The 18,652-nt window shown below is 38.8% G+C and overlaps 1 protein-coding gene across 1 annotated transcript; it reads right to left on the reverse strand.

The window, feature by feature from the left end:
- Positions 1-8,839: 8,839 nt before the first annotated feature.
- On the reverse strand, positions 8,840-16,934 carry LOC101359450 (small ubiquitin-related modifier 2-like). Its single transcript, XM_023730491.1, has 3 exons — positions 16,859-16,934; positions 9,042-9,212; positions 8,840-8,984 (listed from the first exon to the last, which is right to left on the reverse strand). The coding sequence occupies exons 1-3, from the start codon at positions 16,932-16,934 to the stop codon at positions 8,908-8,910; spliced, it is 324 nt and encodes a 107-aa protein (XP_023586259.1). The 3' UTR covers positions 8,840-8,907.
- Between the last annotated feature and the right edge of the window lie 1,718 nt (positions 16,935-18,652).

Below are 18,652 nucleotides of genomic sequence, written 5' to 3' on the forward strand. Positions count from 1 at the left end.
TGCTCCTTGGAAACCCTATGGGGCAGTTCTACTCTGTCCTATAGAGTCACTATGAGAAGGAATCAACTCGACGGCAATGGGTTTGGTCCCCCCTCCCCCCCACCCCCATTTTCCCTATTTTAGATTATAAATTCTAAGAGGTTTGATTGCCTGAAAAAGCTTCTAATTCACTTTACGATTTTCCTCTGAAGGCTCATATTGAAACCAGAGCCCGTATGGGTCCTCAACACCATCCAGCCCACTGCAGTAGACCAGTCTTTGAGAGCAGAGCCAAGCAGAAAACATAGACAAACAAGACCTTTCGTTGTAGCTCTTCCAGTAGTTTTTTGCTTTCTTGATTATTTGTATAATTGCAGTACTCTGATTCACTTTGCCAATGGAGACTTGGCTCCTAGCCCTGTAAATTGCTTTTATATGAATCTAGAAGTCTAGAAGTAAAGTATGCTGCTCCAATTAGCCAAAAATCCAACCTAATCCACTGTTGGACTAAAAGAGATCTTTCTAAAGAAAAATAAAATCAGTACCTTTATCACTTAGTATCAGAGTCCTAAAGAAAAGCTGGCTTTGCTGCCCTCCTTCCAGGCTAGATTGAACTGGGGCCTTAATGTCCTCATTCAAGGGCATTGCGTAGTCCTCACGATAGTTGCAAAATAGAGTAGGATGGGGAGGTGGTGAAAGATGAAGGGAGTAAAGCTATGTTACTGTTAACCAATCAGCCCCTGCCCACCAACCGGAGGTCAGGGGAGCGCAGGGAAGCAAAACTCACCTCTATCAGGAAAACGACGGAGGTGTTGGAGAGAGGCTTAGCCTATCAGAGAAAGAGAAATGTGTATATTGGCTGAGGAACACACACTCTGTTGTGTGTACGTTAGGGATTACTCAATTTGTTACATGGTAACTCACTTATTTATGCTGCTGCTCTTCGTTCTTCAGTGAAGATAGAAGATCCAGCAGAGCGAATCTTTGTTTCTTATGAGCTCATCTGTCACTGCGGTCTGCGCCACGCCTGTAATTATAATGATGGCCCACTGCTTGGGATGCTGTAATCCTTTCTAGTGAAACCAACTGGGAGTTCGCAAACAAAGTTACTTAGCAAAGAGAGAATGCCTGAACTGATAGAATCAGGTACATTAGTCCCTTTCACTGGTTATTCCGGCTGCAGTTAAACTTCTATTAAGATGCAGGTGGTTAACATTTTTAGGTAATTTGGAGGCATCCTCACATTTTCAAGGGAACTGTGATGTTAATAAGCTGCAATTGGGACACCCTAGACAAACATAAATGAGGTGAGGCTTTCTGAAGACAGTTGATATCAAGAGATGCAAGAAAAGCTGAAGTAGCACTTGTGGTATTAGACTGACGAAGGGAGAAGAATTCATGGAGAATCACTGAAAGTTTACTAACACCTAGGAGATGGTCTTAGTAAATCACTGCATGTCGATTGTTTATTTTGAGCACATCCTTCTTAAGAGATGGTTGTATGGTTCGACACTAACGTTCAGTGGGTAGCGAAAATCATTCTGCAGCTCACCATTCAACAAAAGCAGCTTGCTGGTTCTACAAATTCACTCTCCTTTAGATGAAAAAATTTAACAGAACTTTTTTTGTTTCAATTATACTGAGACTTAGGGACATGTGGGCCTTGTTCTAAGGTAAGAGAGTTCCTTTTTTTCTGAAGAAGCTTTGTTTCTCCCTGATACAATGTTCTTTTCTAGATACCTGATAAGAAAAGGAATTTGTGATTACTGAGTTTGTATGCAATTTGCAGTTATATCTTCTTCCCTCCCCCCAGACTCCAATAGGAGGGGTGGGTTTTTTAATCCATGTAAAACAGATAAGACTCCCCCCCCGCCGCCCCACACACAAGGTTTTATTTCTAAAGTCTGAGCCCAAATACTACAGCCTTCAATTGGTCTATTGTATTTCAGTTAGACAAAGGATTTAGTCAACTGCCGTGGCATTTCAGCTTTTTAATCCTGCTGCAAATTACTGGATGTACCATGAGATTTTTCTTTGGTGTATCAAATAAAATTCAGCTTGGGAGAACAGGAGAAACAAAATCGAAACAAATAAAAATGATCTAGGGCAAGGAGAATGAATTCAACTTATCAATAGGCCTATATTTATCTTATGAAAAATACTTTTGGATAGAATGAGTTTGTTTCACAAAATACATTTTCATGAAAGAAAGACTGCTCTTTGATAAGGAAGAATTCCAGAATTTTACAAATAGCAATTAACATTGCCTCAAACAATGGTTCTCAAAGTGTAGTCCCTGGACCAGCAGTAGGCGTATCACTTGGGAACTTGTTAGAAAGGCACATTCTCAGTCGCCGCTCCGGACTACCAAGTCAGAAACTCTAGGGCTGGGTCCCTGCAATCTGTGTTTTAACAAGCCCTTTAGGTAATTCCATTGTCTGCTCAACTTCAAGAACCACTGGCCTGGATGGATACAACAGCCTCCTATCCAACCTGCTTGCCTCCAGGTTTGCTTCCCACGAGTTATTCTCCACACTGCCTCCAGAATGCCCTGTAAAAATAGTGATCTAATTATGCCGCTCCTTGCTTAAAACTCTTTCACAATTCCCCGTTGCTGTTGGGTCAGGATACTGATGAGATTCAAGGCTGTTCACCAACTGGTCCCTGATTAGCTCTGCAGCTAATCAAAGCTAATCTCTCCCGACTTCTTTCTCTTCTTCTCCTGCCTATTCACTCCACCTTCCCTCCCTCACCCACCACATCATGTGCACCCACACATGCACCTACAGGTGTACATACATACTCACAACCTGCACACCCACAAAGCTCCAGCCATACTGAACTTCTTGCAGTTCTCCAGGTACACCACAGTCTCTTTCTCATGCCTAGGCTCTGCAGTTTGTTCCCTCCACTCAAAAGGCCCCTTCCCTTTCCTTCCCACTTACTCCTTCTCAACCCTCTTTATTTAGTAACCTGTCTCATCCTTCCAGAACTCATGTCACCTCTCACTCATCTCCTCAGGAAGCTTTCTCTGAACACCCCCACCCAGGCCTTTTCTATGTGTCGCCACAACACACTCTGTGCCCTTTATTGCACTCACCACCCAGAATTACAATTATTTTCTTCTCTTTCTCCTTTCCCTCCCCCTATTAAACTATAAGCTTCTGGGAGTGACTATCACTTACAGTCTTGATATCCCAACAGCTAGCATTGGACTTTGTTCATAACAAGCATTCAATAAATCTGTGATGAATGAATGAGTGAATGAATGAATCCCTTGGTACTACAGATGAACTGACTTGGGTCCAGAGAGGTAAAGTGGTCTGACAAATCTACTTAGTGGGAATTAGCACCCTGATACCCTTGTTGCTCAGCCCAATGCTCTTGCCGTTAAAGCACACTGTTTATCAGACACAACAAAAAACTCACCCCAACCACTTGTCAGCTATTCTACTCTAGAGAGAGAACTGGGACAAGGCGGACCTTTGGGTTTAAGTTCTAACAGTTTACTAATCTAATTCTAATTTTGTTATGACATATTCTAGGGAAGGTGACAACCCATAACAGGACAGAGTGACAAACCATTTAGTTTATTACCTCCTTCATCCTCTAGCATACATGGCCCATCTATTGGCTGCTTGACATGGGGGGACGGGGGGGGGGTGTCCCAAAATCTTGGCTAGATGCCAGGTGCTCTATTGAAAGTTTTGATGAGCTGACTAAATGGATTCTGAAACAGCAAGATCAACTCACATAATGGATAAGAACGTGGAGTTGAACGAATGGTCCAAATCTCACCCCTACCCATTCTAACTGCGACATGTAAGCTTTAGTTCTTTCATCTGCAAAATATGGAAAACAGTGCTTCCTAGCTTACAGTGCTGATATGGGAGACTAGAGGAAGTAATCCAACAAAAGCACTCAACACACTGGCATATAGAAAATGCTTAATAAACACAGGCAAAAATAAGTAACTTAGCGACTGATTTCAGCAGAGGTCAGTCATACAAGAAAAGTCAAAATTCAAACTAATTTCTATTTTAGGCTAAGATTTGACTGAAAGGTACTGTTTCTTATATGTGTTATTTTGATATTTTATTTTATCTAGCAACAGAGATACCATGATAAAATTTCAGATCCCAAAAGTTCAACATTCATGTAGTGACACATTAATGTAAGTCATTTGCTGAAGGCAAAATACTTGGGCATTTTAAAATGTCCTCCATTTTTTGCCCTTGGACTTGCAAAGATCAAGCACATTATTACCATCAAGGACTTCTGTGTGTGACGGCTGTGCACAGGTTGGAGAGTGAGCAAATATGGCAGACATTTCCAATTGTGATTCGAACTCTTCCTGCTTATTGATTGAATGTGCGGTCAGCTTTTAATCTTCTCTGCACCCTTTAGAATGATCCAAGCATTAAGCCTGTCTTGTATTCAATGGGAGCACTGTGTCCAACCAAGCTTCATGAAGTACAGAGTGAGAAAAAGGACAGTCTTACAATGAAGAATGGAGTCCTTACATGATTACATTACAGATGTTGTAAAAAGAAGGAATTCAACGAATTATGCCTGCAAGTATGGAGGCCAATTGGCCCTTTTATACAGGGGCTCTTGTCAGAGATGACACTGCTTTTTAATATTCTCCAGTGACTTCTAAAAGATAGTGCATACTCTGCTCAGAAAGGGTCAGGAGAGCCACTGGTATCATTAAGACGTAATGTGTTGGTAGAGACATAGTCACTGAGTAATAAAAAAGAATACAAACTTCTTTCTAATAATGAACAGATGGACAATTTGATGTCAAAATTTTCAAACATTTGTTGACTATGCCTTCATTCATAACGTGTACTAGAACTAAGACAGAAATTAGTCAAAAGTTCTGAATGGAGTTCACATTTTACGACGCAAAAATCCAGGCTCCAACACTTAGTATCTGGGAGATGTTATTTAACCTTGCTAAGCCTCAGTTCCCTGATCTATAAAATAGAGATCTATAAAATTCTACATCTTACTTAGGGTTTAAGGGCTAAGTGAGATCAGCTTTGTGAAGAGGGAAGCATAGGGCCTGACTCATAGGACTCAGTCATCGTTAGCTATTGTAATCCAAACCCTATGTACCAAATCTATCATTGAAGGAAATTTTGTGGGAGACTCTGATGGTTCCCATTCTACTGTATGACCCTTCAAATAGTTAAGAAAACTTGGACACACATACACAAGCACACATACACATCCTCATTTAAACTCCAGTGGAAGCTTAGAGCAAGAGCTGCCGTGATGAAGGTTCTAATTGTCTTTATCCAGGAAGCTCATGACACATTCTGAAGACAAATCTGTCTGAAGTCTCCGCTGAGATAGGGCACCTTAATATTCTGTGGAATACACTTAGCTCTTGAGGGAAGAAGAGCTGAAACGTGTCTCTCTTTTTTCTCATCTATCACTCATGACCTTTAACAACAAAACTTGGTCTCCCATCTCCCCACTTCCTTTAGTTTGTTTTGTTTTGTTTTGACTCCCTACACCTTTCTTTCTCTAATGCACACCCTATCCTGCTTGCCACACTCTCCATATCTGTATCCTTGTTCTTCTCTCACCAAATTTTCCAAGTTTCTCCATCCTCTCTCCTTGTGTTTTACTTTGCATTTCTTTCCCATTGCATCATCAGCAACCCCTTCTTAGTAGAAATGGCTGTAACATTTTTTTAAGAAAGCTGAGTTATATGCATTTTGTGTTTTGCAGACGTTGAACTGATTTGACTGATTAAGCCATCACTGGTTCATGGTTCTGCATTTATGCAGAGCCAGAAAGGAGCTGACGAAGGGTTAACTCAGCTCTTGGTGGAGTAGGGGGCTTACAGGAGGACCACTTAGTACAAAAATATGAACTTAAAGTTGAGATTATTTAAGTCTCTGAAATAATACAAAATAATAACAGATTAAAAAATAGACTTGTTCCTTCTATCCTGGAATTTGAGAATTAATGAGTCTTCCTTGATACCTGAAGGGGCTAGTCTTAATAAAACTAAAAGAGGCATAACATTGTAAACTTATGCAACAAATTCCCCTGCAGGGTTGTAAAGACTGGAAATAAAAATCATTTAAGAAGGGATTGGATATGCTATGACTGGTAGATCATATTAAACTAACTTTCCTTGACTGCCCTCAGTGCTGTTCTCAGGGTCAAGTTATAAATTACCTTTCCTTTGAAGCCACATTATCAGCCCTGGGAATACAGAGAGCTCTGAATTTTCACTGCGTGCATCTCTGGAAATGTAAAACATGGTGAGCCAGGAGTTTCATGGAGTGAATGTGTTAATTTAAGATGGAATCGTGGAAGGATAGAGAATACATGCCGAGGTGCTTAATCTCAGTTATTGTCATCACTACTCTGTAGAAGTCATTCAACCTGTCTCACAGTGCCGAACGCTGCATGCTTCACCTTCTACCTCTGAAAATCATGACTAATATGCTGCTAGGGTTCAGTCTCTCAAAGAAAGGCTTCATTCTGTAATGTAGGGATGACTGCAAAATAACAGTGTACACCAATGTAACACATCCAAGGCATGACCCCTAATCTGTCAGGAAACATAGACAACAGTAGTTTCATGGTTGACATACCCACAGATAAGTATTTCTTCACGTGCAGTCTGTTCTTACTTTGTTCTCGTATATACATGTGCATTCAAACCCCTCAGGCAAGGGGAAGATCTTACAGTGCCGTTTATTTTGTTAATCATTACTTTTAAAACCAGCACTTCTTACGTATAGACTTAGAGAAAAAACACGAGAGTCAGCATTTAGGAAGTTAGGTGAGGCCCTGATCTTCTATTTCCTTTTCCCTGCTCAGTTAAACTAGACCAACATGTTCCTGACTACATGGCAAGAGAGAATTAGGATCAGATTATCAGACTTGGTTGCTATTTTAAATGATGTATATGTTTATTAGACTTCAGAAGTTTCCATGTATCAGTTGTGTCTCCCCTTTTGAAATTATCAAATTTGACATGCTTTTTGACCACAAATGTGTTATTTGGATTTCTAGCTTTTTCTCTCAGAATGAATTTACTACAGTTGTTCTTGGGGTTTGATTTGTAAGCGCAGAACCAACAGACCATCAGAAACATCTAAAGCTCCTTTATAAACCCTGAAATAAAATGGTTATGGTAAGACATTTCAAGTTTGTTGGATTTATTTAGTGGCTTTTCTCCAAAGAGTTAAGATAAAGTCGTGGCTATGTTTATTTGAAACAGGCAAATTGTGAGTTAAATAGATACTCCTTATCTTTTCAGAATCATAGTGTTAGATGTGATTTCTTTTTTTTCCTTATATGTATTTGAGATGACTGTAAAATTCCTTTGTATAAAGAATCAAAGAAAATTGCAAAATGTAACAAGTAAAATCAAGATTTATAACTTGTGCCCAGGAAAAAGGATTGTCCCTCCCTTTCAGGAAAAAGCAACCCCTTCAAATGACACATGAGCCACACCACAGTCAACAGGTTAGCACCATATCTAGCAAGGAAGCAAAGCAAGATAACAGGCTCTGGATGGCAACACCCTGCTTCTGCCTCCACACAGTTCCTGCCTTGAAAGTCATACACAGCAGTGTAAATCCGCTCCAGAGACACCTTGGGGCTTCAGAGAGTTCCAGCAATCCAGTTTACAGCCTTATAAATCAAACTCAGCATTTGAATGCAAGGTCATCGTATACAGCACACCTCTGCCCTAGGTTTGCAAGATTGATCAATACTTTTGAGTAAAAGTAGAGAGAGAGGGAAAGAGAGTTGTATTACAGATAGCTGTAATTTTGGTAGAGATTACAAAAGTGTGGTTGCAGCCTAAATTACAAATTTAAACATTAGTTTTCCAAATACTTGGACCATTATATCTTGGGACCAACAAAAAGCATCCGATCCTCAGAATACATGATAAGGATCATAGTTCCCATAATAACTTAACACCCAGTGTACTAAAGAGCTCAGAAGGTTTCAGCGTAAAGTTGGTGGGACATGAAAGCCATTTCAGCAAGAAGAAGAAGCCAAGTTAATATCTTGTCTGAGGTCCCATAATACAGTCCAGAGTTTGTGCTGTCTCTCTTCTGATTCTTTTTCCCAAATTATTAGAGTGCTTATTTCAATTGCCTTCTAGGTTTCCTTCCCAGCACCTGCCTCCTTGCCTGCTTCTTGACCTGTACACAGATGGGGTTCTGTTTCATGGGTGTTACATCCTTCTTGCTTCAGTATTGTGTTTTCAGTATCAGTGCTACCCAAAGGGGAAATGGAACAAGTTTCTAAGCCATGAAAGAACTAAATCGTGTCAGTTTTTTTTTTTTTTTTAACAAGAAGTTTATTTAAACAACTAGATGCTTGACTTGAAGGGAAAAATATCTAGGATTCATTTCTTTTAGAGTAATGTATCCCTACCTAAAGACAGATAGCCCTACAGGTAACAGCTACGTACAAAAAAGTTATAAAATTGTCCTTGGCTTTACAATGATAAATGAAAAAACATTAAAATTCTCCAATCAAACAAGGTATGCAAGGATTTTTTATGTCGTTGTTTTTTGTTTAACCATTGAGAGCAAAATAACTTACCGGAATATAAAGATAAGAGCTGAATGAGCATGCCACTAATGGAGAAAGGGGGTATTTTCACAGAACCAGTATTTTTTCCCATCCCATCTCCACTTGATGTCAGTCAAAGTGTACCATTAGCCATCTAGTTAAAAAAAAAAATGCAGTATGCTTGTGTGCATACACGAGTTACTTTATATACAATAAAGGAATGGGGAAAGGGAAAGGGAAAGAACCGAGAAAACTATACTGTAGTAGTCAGGATGTGGTGGAACCAAATTGTGGTTTTCTAATTGAGAATGTATTCTTGGTCTGTAGGAACAGAGTTCTGGAGTAAAGTAGTAGGCTCCCTTTTTAGAAGACACTTCCTGTCTGTTGCTGGAACACATCAATTGTATCTTCATCCTCCATTTCCAACTGTGCAGGTGAGTCTGTTTCATTGATTGGCTGCCCATCAAATGGGAATCTGATCTGCCTCACTGACAAACCCTGGCATTCACAATAGGCTTTCATTAGTTTATTAAGTGGTATATGCCTCTTAATCTTAAACGGCACCACAGAGCCATCCTGCCCCGCCACCTTCAAATTAATATGATCGTTGTTCTCAGTCTTGACTCCTTCCTTGGGTTTTTCATCGGCTACAGTGAGACCATAGTCTCCTCAGCCGCCACGTCACAAAAGAAGTACCAGGCCCGCACCGAACAGCACACAAGCAATGCCAGGAGTGGCAGAAGGAGGAAGCAGCGGTCAGATTTTATCAACTTTATTTCATGTACTCTTCCTTGATTTCTAAGATGATAACTAGTGTTGCCAATGAATTACACAAAACTAAAACCAAGGTAAATCAAACAAAACCGAAACCAAAACAAAAATCAACACAATGATGTGTGCTGATTATTAATAAGGTCGGTGAGAGAGGGCTAGGTCTGATGCCTTCTCTTTTCTACCAACACGTTTTAGTGGGAACATTTTGGAGACTAAGTCTTAACCCGAAGAAATGTCTCAAAGACTGGGAATTGCAGGTCCTCTTCAGCGGGCAATGAAGAAGGTATTTTAGGACATGTGGGGCCTGGTGTCATTCCCTATGTGTCAGTATTTAGGTAGCTTCTTCTTCACCCTCAGTTAGAGCCATTCTCTAGTATTTTACAAAAACATGAAAACATGAGACCATGAGAAAAATCTCTGAACAAAGATTTGCTAAAGATACAAAGTAACTGATTTTTCAAGGAGGTTGAGACTAAAAGTTACCTCTGAAGTTTCCTAGAATTGTGGTCCCCTGGTCAGTCTCTGAAGATAGCTTTGTCTACAACTTTTATGTCCATCTTATCTTGCAGAGTTACACAAGAAACAGATACATTTCACTGCCTCAAAAGCAGCTACCAGTACTTTCAGGGTTGCTTCATTCTTATCATATCAATAGCTGTAATTGAAACTCAGCGGCCTGCCAAGACCGAGAACAATCAGTTCTCAAATAATTTTATCTGATGTAGCACATCATTAAATAGAATGCATTAAGTCATTTATCTTTGTTTTTGTATCAATTCCTTCTCAACCCCACTTCCAAGGAAAAATAAAGTTGAATGTTTAAGAACAGTACTGAACGTAAATATAATATTTGAGGCTCTCTCTATGCCCTATGAAGCATGCATGGTCTTTGAGAATTCTCAACTTACGGACTGTACAAATTCTCTGAACTAAATGGGTCTTGACCTTTTATGGTTTTTCACAGTGCTTCCATTGAAAACCAAAGATGCAAACCACCAAAGTGAATGTGGTGGTAATGTCATTGCTAATATGGTTCCATCAAATCACATGCTCTACTGAGGCAAGAAAAAGCAAAGTTGCAACACCCTGGTGGAAGAAAGCATTGCAACAGCGACCTTTTGGAGGCAGATCAGCAGGCCTGTCTTGAGAGGCCCCTTGGATGGGTTCGAACTGCCAACCTTTTGGCTAATATTCGAGTGCTTACTGTTTGCACTGCCTAGGACTCAAAAACTACACTAGCACTCCTTCAAAGACAAGCAATAGCATGGTTCCATCTTTTGGGAAAGGGAGTGTTGCTTTTACATAAGGCAGAAATGCCAAGGAATGGCACTTCAAATTCTACCATGTGACTTGGTAGAAGAAAGTTATTATATCATATTCATTCTACGATGCATAAAATTAAAACTTGGGACATTCTCATCCTCATCACCAATAAGGTATAAGACAGTGCTCATAGCACATGAGAGTTTCCTAATTAAGGAATAGAACTTCCATCCTACACATCCTGCCTAAAACAGGTTTTAGAGTCTTAGTCAGGTAGGCAAATTTCCAGACAGACATCCCTGAAGACAAGAATTCCTTCTTATTTTAACCCTTAAATTTTTGAGCATGGGTATGGCTGACTGTGGTAATTTGACCAGAAGCTGGCAGAAAATACTAAAAGCTATAAGGTGTGGTAACTTCAGAGGTGCCAGGGAGATCAGCACTGAAAGAGGGAAACTCCCAAGAACACCAAGGACTGAGGGTCCAGGCTCCAGGACACCTTAACTGCGGCAATGGGGCCGTCATCATGATGATATCCACTGTATATGAGAAATTTGCAGACTTTTATAAATCATATATTCAACAAACATTAACTGGATGTTCACAGTACTGTGAATTGGTATTAGAGATATACTAATAAAGAATATACAACCCTTGCCCTCAAGGAGCTGATTTAGCTGGGAGATATACAACTGGACAGGCAGTAACAGCATAGACTAGAGCAATGACTAAAACAGGAATCATAGGGGCACAGAGAATGGGCAGCTCCTTTAGTGAAGCATAATATATACATATATATAAAGAGAGAGACAGAGAGATAGAGATTTATCTCAAAGAAATGGTTCACGAGCCTGTAGAGGCCAGCAAGTCCCAAGCCCATTGGTCAGACGTCAGGCTGGAGGACTCTCCTGACTCATGAAGCTGCAGAGGTTGATAAATACAAGATTGGAAGGTAAGAGAGCAGGCTGCTGGCTCACAGGCTGAAGAAAGTAGAAATGATTCATCGAATTTATATACACCAGCAGCAGTTAGAAAATGCTTTCTTTAAATATATATATATACTATTTAAAATAGAAACAAAAATTATAAAGTACCTAAGAATGAATCGAAAAAAAGTTAAACAAGGTCTTTATGGAGAAAATTATAAAATCAACTGAAAGTCATTAAAAAAGAGCTAAATAAATGGATAGACAGACTATAGTTACGATTAGGGGGACTCAATGGTTTAAAAATGTCAGATTTTCCCAAGTGATCTGTAGATCCAACGCAAATCCAATTAAAACTCAAATGAGGGTTTTTTTGTTGTTGTTTCTTTGTTTTTTGTTACTATTTGTCTTGTTTTGTTTCTGTGGAACTCGACAAGTTGATTCTGAAATTTAAATGGGAGACTAAAGGATCAAGAATAGCCAGAGGCCAATGGAAGGGGAAAAAAAAGCACAGGCAGAAGATGCAGGCTTTATTATTTATCAGGATTTATTAGAAAGTCATAGAAATTCAGCTAGTGTGGTATTGACAAAGGGATGAACAAATAGGCCCATGACTAATGGCATATCATTGGAATAACGGCTATCATTAGTATAATGGCTTACAAAAATGGCTGTCAACACAGCTCACTTTCTAATCTCAACTCCTTGAGGTGTCTGCTGAAATGCCATCTTAGTAGTAAGGACACCTCTGACTACTTAAAATCAACATTTGCCCTTCCCACCCCCACCAGTCTCCTTGTCCCCCTTCTCTATTTTAGTTTCCCCATAGCAACTTATAACCATTTGACATACTACATATTTTGCTTGTTGTATGTCTTTATCTTTATTTATAAAAAAAATATGTTTACCTCTGTTTTATTGACTATGCAAAGGCAATTGACTGTGTGGAGCATAACAAATTACGGATAACATTGCAAAGAGTGGGAATTCCAGAACACTTAACTGTGCCCATGCAGAACCTGTAGATAGACCAAAAGGCAGCCGCTCAAACAGAGCAAGGGGATACCGTGTGGTTTAAAATCAGGAAAGGTATGTGTCAGGGTTATACTCTATGCTGAGCAAATAATCCGAGAAGCTTGGCTATATGAAGAAGAACGCAGCATCAAGACTGGAGATGACTTATTAATAACTTGCAATATACAAATGACACAACTTCACTTGCTGAAAGGGAAGAGGACTTGAAGCACCTACTGATGAAGATCAAAGACTATAGCCTTCAGTATGAATTACAACTCAACCTAAAGAAAACAAAAATCCTCACAACTGGACCAATAAGCAGCATCATAATAAAAAGAGAAAAGATTGAAGTTGTCAAGAATTTCATTTTACTTGGATCCGCAATCAACGCCCATGGAAGCAACAGTTGAGAAATCAAACGACACGTTGCATTTGGTAAATCTGCTGCAAAAGACTTCTTTAAAGTGTTAAAAAGCAAAGATGTCACTTTGAGGAGTAAGGTGTGACTGACCCAAGCCATGGTATTTTCAATCGCCTCATACGCATGTGAAATCTGGGCAATGAATAAGGAAGACCTAAGAAGAATTGATGTCGTTCAATAGTCAAAGAATATTGAACATACCATGGACTGCCAGAAGAACAAACAAATCTGTCTTGGAAGAAGTACAGCCAGAATGCTCCTTAGAAGCAAGAATGGAGAGACTTGTCTCACAGACTTTGGACATGTTATCAGGAGGGACGAGTCCTTGGGGAAAGACATCATGCTTCGTAAAGCAGAGAGTCAGCAAAAAAGAGGAAGACCCTCCATGAGATGGACTGTCACAATGGCTGCAAAAATGGACATAGCAACGATTGTGGGGATGGCACAGGACCAGGCAGTGTTTCATTCTGTTGTACATAGGGTTTCTATGAGTCAGAACAAACTCGCCAGCACCCAAAAACCACAACAATATCATTCGTCTCTCCACTATGATCTAAACTACACAAAGGCAGGGGTTACTTTTTGTTGTTGTTGTTATTATTGTTGTTCACTGCTGTACCCTCAAGGTACAGAACACTACCTGTTATATAATAAGTATTCAATAAATTTTTTTTTTTAAGTAAATGGATAGCAACAGATTAGAACAATAAAAACAGACCCACGCATATGAGGACATCTAATACTTGACAACGCTGGCAATACAGGTCAGTGGTGAAAGGATGGATTATTTAATAAGGCTTTTATTTCTTTTTCCTTTAATCAGTTCACTTCTTCCTAAATTTGCCTACTGTTTAAAGAACTGAATTTCTACAAATTAGGTTTCTTTTAGTCTCTTACTCTATAGACTGTTACCATAATATAAAAAAACACAAAGTTGTAGACCAAAGTAAGACAATTATTTAGCCATATGGATTTAAGACAATTATTTAGCCATATGGATCTCTTCCTTACAGCATACCTGAAAATCAATTCCAGATGGATGAAGATCTTAGAAGCAAAAGTGAAAACTTGAGAAATTTTAAAAGAAAAATGGAATTTTATAAGACTTCCAGATAAAGAAGAATTCCTTAAACAAGACAGAAAAAGCACAAATCATAAAGGGCCTGGTGGACAATGTTGACTATATTAAAACTAAAAGCTTCTATTCATGAAATACACCACTAAGGAGAGGAAAAATACAAATCACAAACTGCCAGAAGATAGTTTCAAACACATAAACAACAAAGAATTAGCATCTAGAACATTTAAAGCGTTCATACAAATCAATAGAAAAAGATGAATAATCCAATAGGAAACTGAGTAAAACACACGATTAAGTATTTCAGAGGAAGAAGTACAAATGGCCCGTTAACATGTCAATAGATGCTTAACCTTGTTAGAAATCAAAGACAGGCAAAGTAAAACCACAATGAAATGCCATTTTTACTCTTCAGTTTGGCCAAACATTTCACAAGTTGGAAAATATCAAATCTTGGCAACGTTGGCGCAACAGAAGCTCTCATCCATTGCTTGTAGGTGGGTAACTGGTACAATCACTTTGGAAAACAGACTCTGGTCCAGCAATTTCATTCCTAGGTACATAACCTAGAAACAGTGTTGCACTTTTTGTACAGGAGACATATACAAAAATGTTACACAAGTTTTGGCCACAAAAAACAAAATGTGGGAAATCATTCAAATATATATTGATTATAAAATGGAAACATAAATTTTACTAGAGTCCTATGATGGAAAACTATACCACTGTGAAAAGGAATGGCCTACACTGCTTGTGTCAACGTGGATGAATCCAGAAACACAGGGCTGAGTGAAGGAAGCAAATCACAGAAGACAGCATATGAATCCATTTATATAAAGTTCAAATCCAGGCAAACTTAAATAGTAGTTCCTACAGGGATGTCATAGTGACCCTATAGGACAGGCTGTAAATCTTTATGGGAGCAGATTACCAGGGCTTTTCTCCTGTGGAGCGTCTGGTGGGTTGGAACCACCAACCCTTAAGTTAGCAGCCCAGTACTTAACCATTGCACCAACAGGGCTCAACTCAACCACGCACAACAACAACATGGGGATGTATTGAAGTAATAAAGAAAAGGAATGGACTATTAAAAAATAAATAAATACATAAACACAGCAGGTAGTATAATTGTTACCCTTGGCTGAATGACGTAGGATGGTCTTAAAGACAAATTTTGACACACATATTTTGCCAAGGAATGATCCTCACTTTGAAGATTTAAAAAAAAAAAAAACTTAATTCTTTTTCCTTGGCAAATTTTCCATGAAATACAAAAAAAAAAAAAAAGCATGCTTTAATGTCTGAGTTTTTGTGAGGTTTCTTCCACAATGTGGTGTGTACCACATCCCTCACAGTTACAGCTTTTCAAACAGGGCAGGAATTATTGTTCCTTGCCTATGGAGGGGTTCAATTAACTCATGGTCCTGGTGTTCAGAGTCTAAAATGACTTTGCTCACCCACCAAGTTGTAATTGTGTAACAGTTGCTTATAAAGGAAATTGATGTGATCATGTCTGGCTAGCAGGAAATTAAGCAGATAAGTTGTCAGACCATTACACACAAGTTTTAATAGACCAGCAGCTCTGTACCTGTCCTGGTGTGTAATGATCCTCCATTTTGCTCCACAAACTCTGTATTTTGTCCAAGAACCATTTTAACATCATTATATTATCTTAGTTATTTAAAAATATTTAAATTATTGAAAACTGTAGCAAGGAAAGAAAAGTTTTATAAAACTTGAAACATGAGTTTGTAAACTTTTATTGGATAAAAGGTGCTGAATACCTAGAGCAGAAATCTTTCGAACACCAGCAGCAACAACCAAAAGCTGCTTTTTTTTTGTTTTTTTGTATCTTATTAGGAATAATAAATTTGTAACTACAGAACAAATTTATAGCCTTTAATTCCTGTAGAAGGATGTGTTTTCTTCTCTTCCTGAATGTGAAAAAGGAAAAGTTTCAGTCCATAAAAGCATTAGAGTCATTATTGAAGCTCCATAAAACTCAAGGAGCACAGTTTTCATATCTTTAAGTCATATAAAATTTCACTGGCTAGTTTGCATTCAGATGAACATTAATACAAACATCAATCACTATTACATTCTATTACGTCATTTCTTAGATTAAAAAAAAATCTATCTCCACGTGTGCTTACTGTATATAGGTTTGGGGAATTAAAATTTCTTTTTTGGAAATACACAGGAAACATTTAAAAGATCTTTGGGAGGCAGTATTGTATAATGGAATGAACTACCAAAAAAACTGGCAATCATCTTCTCTTTGCCACTGTCTAGTTGTGAGATTTTGAATAAGTAAATTTACTCTTCTGGGACTCAGCTTCTTTGTCTAGATTCTCTCTTGTGGTTGCTTCCATTCTAACGTGCTATGCTAAATTCTGTATTTTAACTTTACTCTTAATGAAAAGACATTCTATTCAAGCATGAAACACAAGTATTAGGAGGAGGAATTGTAGTACTATGAATCATTAGAAGGCAAACCTTGGCTAAAAAACTTTCTAATATCCTCAATTCCTAGTATCTTTCCAGAGTAGGTGTTCAACAAATAAGTTTTTAATAAATAATGAAAGAATAAGTAGCTTTAGTTCCTTGGAGCTACCAAAACTTGTAACTTGACTGACAGTTTGTGATTTTTACTTCATTAATATATTATAGCAAATTCTGTGTGTGATTGCTTATAAGTTTTGAATAACCTAAATTTCTTTTAGAATTTTTTAAAAGTTGTTTGTGGTGAAACATACATAACAAAAAGCTTGCCATTTTAATCATTTTTAGGTGTACATTTCAGTAACATTAATTACGTTCACTATGTTCTGCTACCATCACCACTATCCATTTCCAAAAGTTTTTCATCATCCCAGACAGAAATTAGTACCTCTTCAGCAGTAACTCCCATTCTCTCTTCCCTCCAGCGTCTGGTAACCACTAACAAACTTTTGTCTCTATGCATTTACCTGTTCTAGATAATTCACATACATGGAATCATACAATATTTGTCCTTTTGTTTCTGACTTATTTCACTCATTATAATGCTTTTGAGGTTCATCTATGCCATAGCACGTATCAGAATTTTATTTCTCTTTGTGGCCGAGTAATATTCCATTGTATGTATGTATGTTGTTGTTGTTGCAGGCCATTGAGTGGACTGTGACTCATAGTGACCCTATAGGACAGAGTAGAACTGCCCCATAGGGTTTCCAAGCCTGCAATCCTTACAGAAGCAGACTGCCACATCTCTCTCCCACAGAGTGGCTGGTGGGTTTGAACTGCCTACCTTTCGGTTAGCAGTGAAGAGCTTAACCACACTGCACCATCAGGGCTCCTATTGTATGTACATACCACATTTTATTTATCCTTTCATTTGTTGATAGACACTTGCAGAGACATGGGGAGGGGGTAGAGGGAGGGTAACTTGCCCCCTGGCGCAAGTACAAGGGGGCGCTAGACAAGGCATGAAATGACATTTCCAGGCACTACGAATATGAAAGGTGCCTGACTGAGACAGCCAGACAAGAGGGGGGAAGGCGTTTCTGCTGAGAAGCCTCCGTTATTAATGTCTATTCATCTTAAGGGGGGTGGGGGGCGCAACTTCACGTTATCTTCGCTATGCCTCTGGTACTTGACTTGTTTCCATCTTTTGGCTATTATGAATAACGCTACAATGAATAATGCTGTTTGAAATCCTGTTTCAATTTTTGGTTATATACCTAAGAGTAGAATTATTGGGTCATGTGGTAATTCTATGTTTAACTTTTTGAAGAACTGCCAAACTGTTTTCAAAAGAGGCTGCACCATTTTAAATTCCTACCAGCAATGCAAGAGAGTTCTAATTTCTTGGGGATTTTTTTTTTAATACTTTACCTATCCAAACCTTCGGGCCCACTCCCAGGCAACCATTCTGGTGAACTCAAGTTCTGAAACATGTGAAGAAGCTGATTAGACAGCAGGTATTTACTTTTCACATTAGCATTTAATTTGCCAATTTTGACATGCCTTCTATCCACACAATAAATAATCTTCTTGTTGTTAGGTGCCATGGAGTCTCTTCCAACTCATAGTGAACCTATGTACAACAGAACAAAATGCTGCCCTGTCCTGAGCCATCCTCACAATCATTACTATGTTTGAGCCACTGCGTCAATCCATCTCATTGAGGATCTTCCTCTTTCAATGACCCTCTACCTTACCAAGCATGATGTCCTTCTCCAGGGACTGGTCCGTCCTGATAACATGTCCAAAGTATGTGAGAATGCTTCTAAAGAGCATTCTGGCTGTACTTCTTTCAAAAAATCTTGGGTCTCTGAGTCTTTCTCAAAAACTTAGAATAACAACGTAGCCCTGCTTTGAGGAGAAACTGCTAGCAGAGTCATAAAGATAACAGTTCATCGGTGAGCCTGTGGAAGGCTAATCTCTAATATCAGTCAGTGTGAGAAATTTACTTGATTGCTTCCTTTGAGGAAAACTTCTGGAAATGAAACAGTACCCATTAAGAAATTCAGGTTCTTAGACACAAGGAAAGTATTAGCCCAACAGACAGAAAGGGCCACATAAACCAGAGACTTCATCAGCCTGAGACCAGAAGAACTAGATGGTGCCCAGCTACCACCAATGACC

The sequence above is a fragment of the Trichechus manatus genome, unplaced genomic scaffold, assembly GCF_000243295.1.
Source record: "Trichechus manatus latirostris isolate Lorelei unplaced genomic scaffold, TriManLat1.0 scaffold00037, whole genome shotgun sequence".
Taxonomy (NCBI): Eukaryota; Metazoa; Chordata; class Mammalia; order Sirenia; family Trichechidae; genus Trichechus; species Trichechus manatus.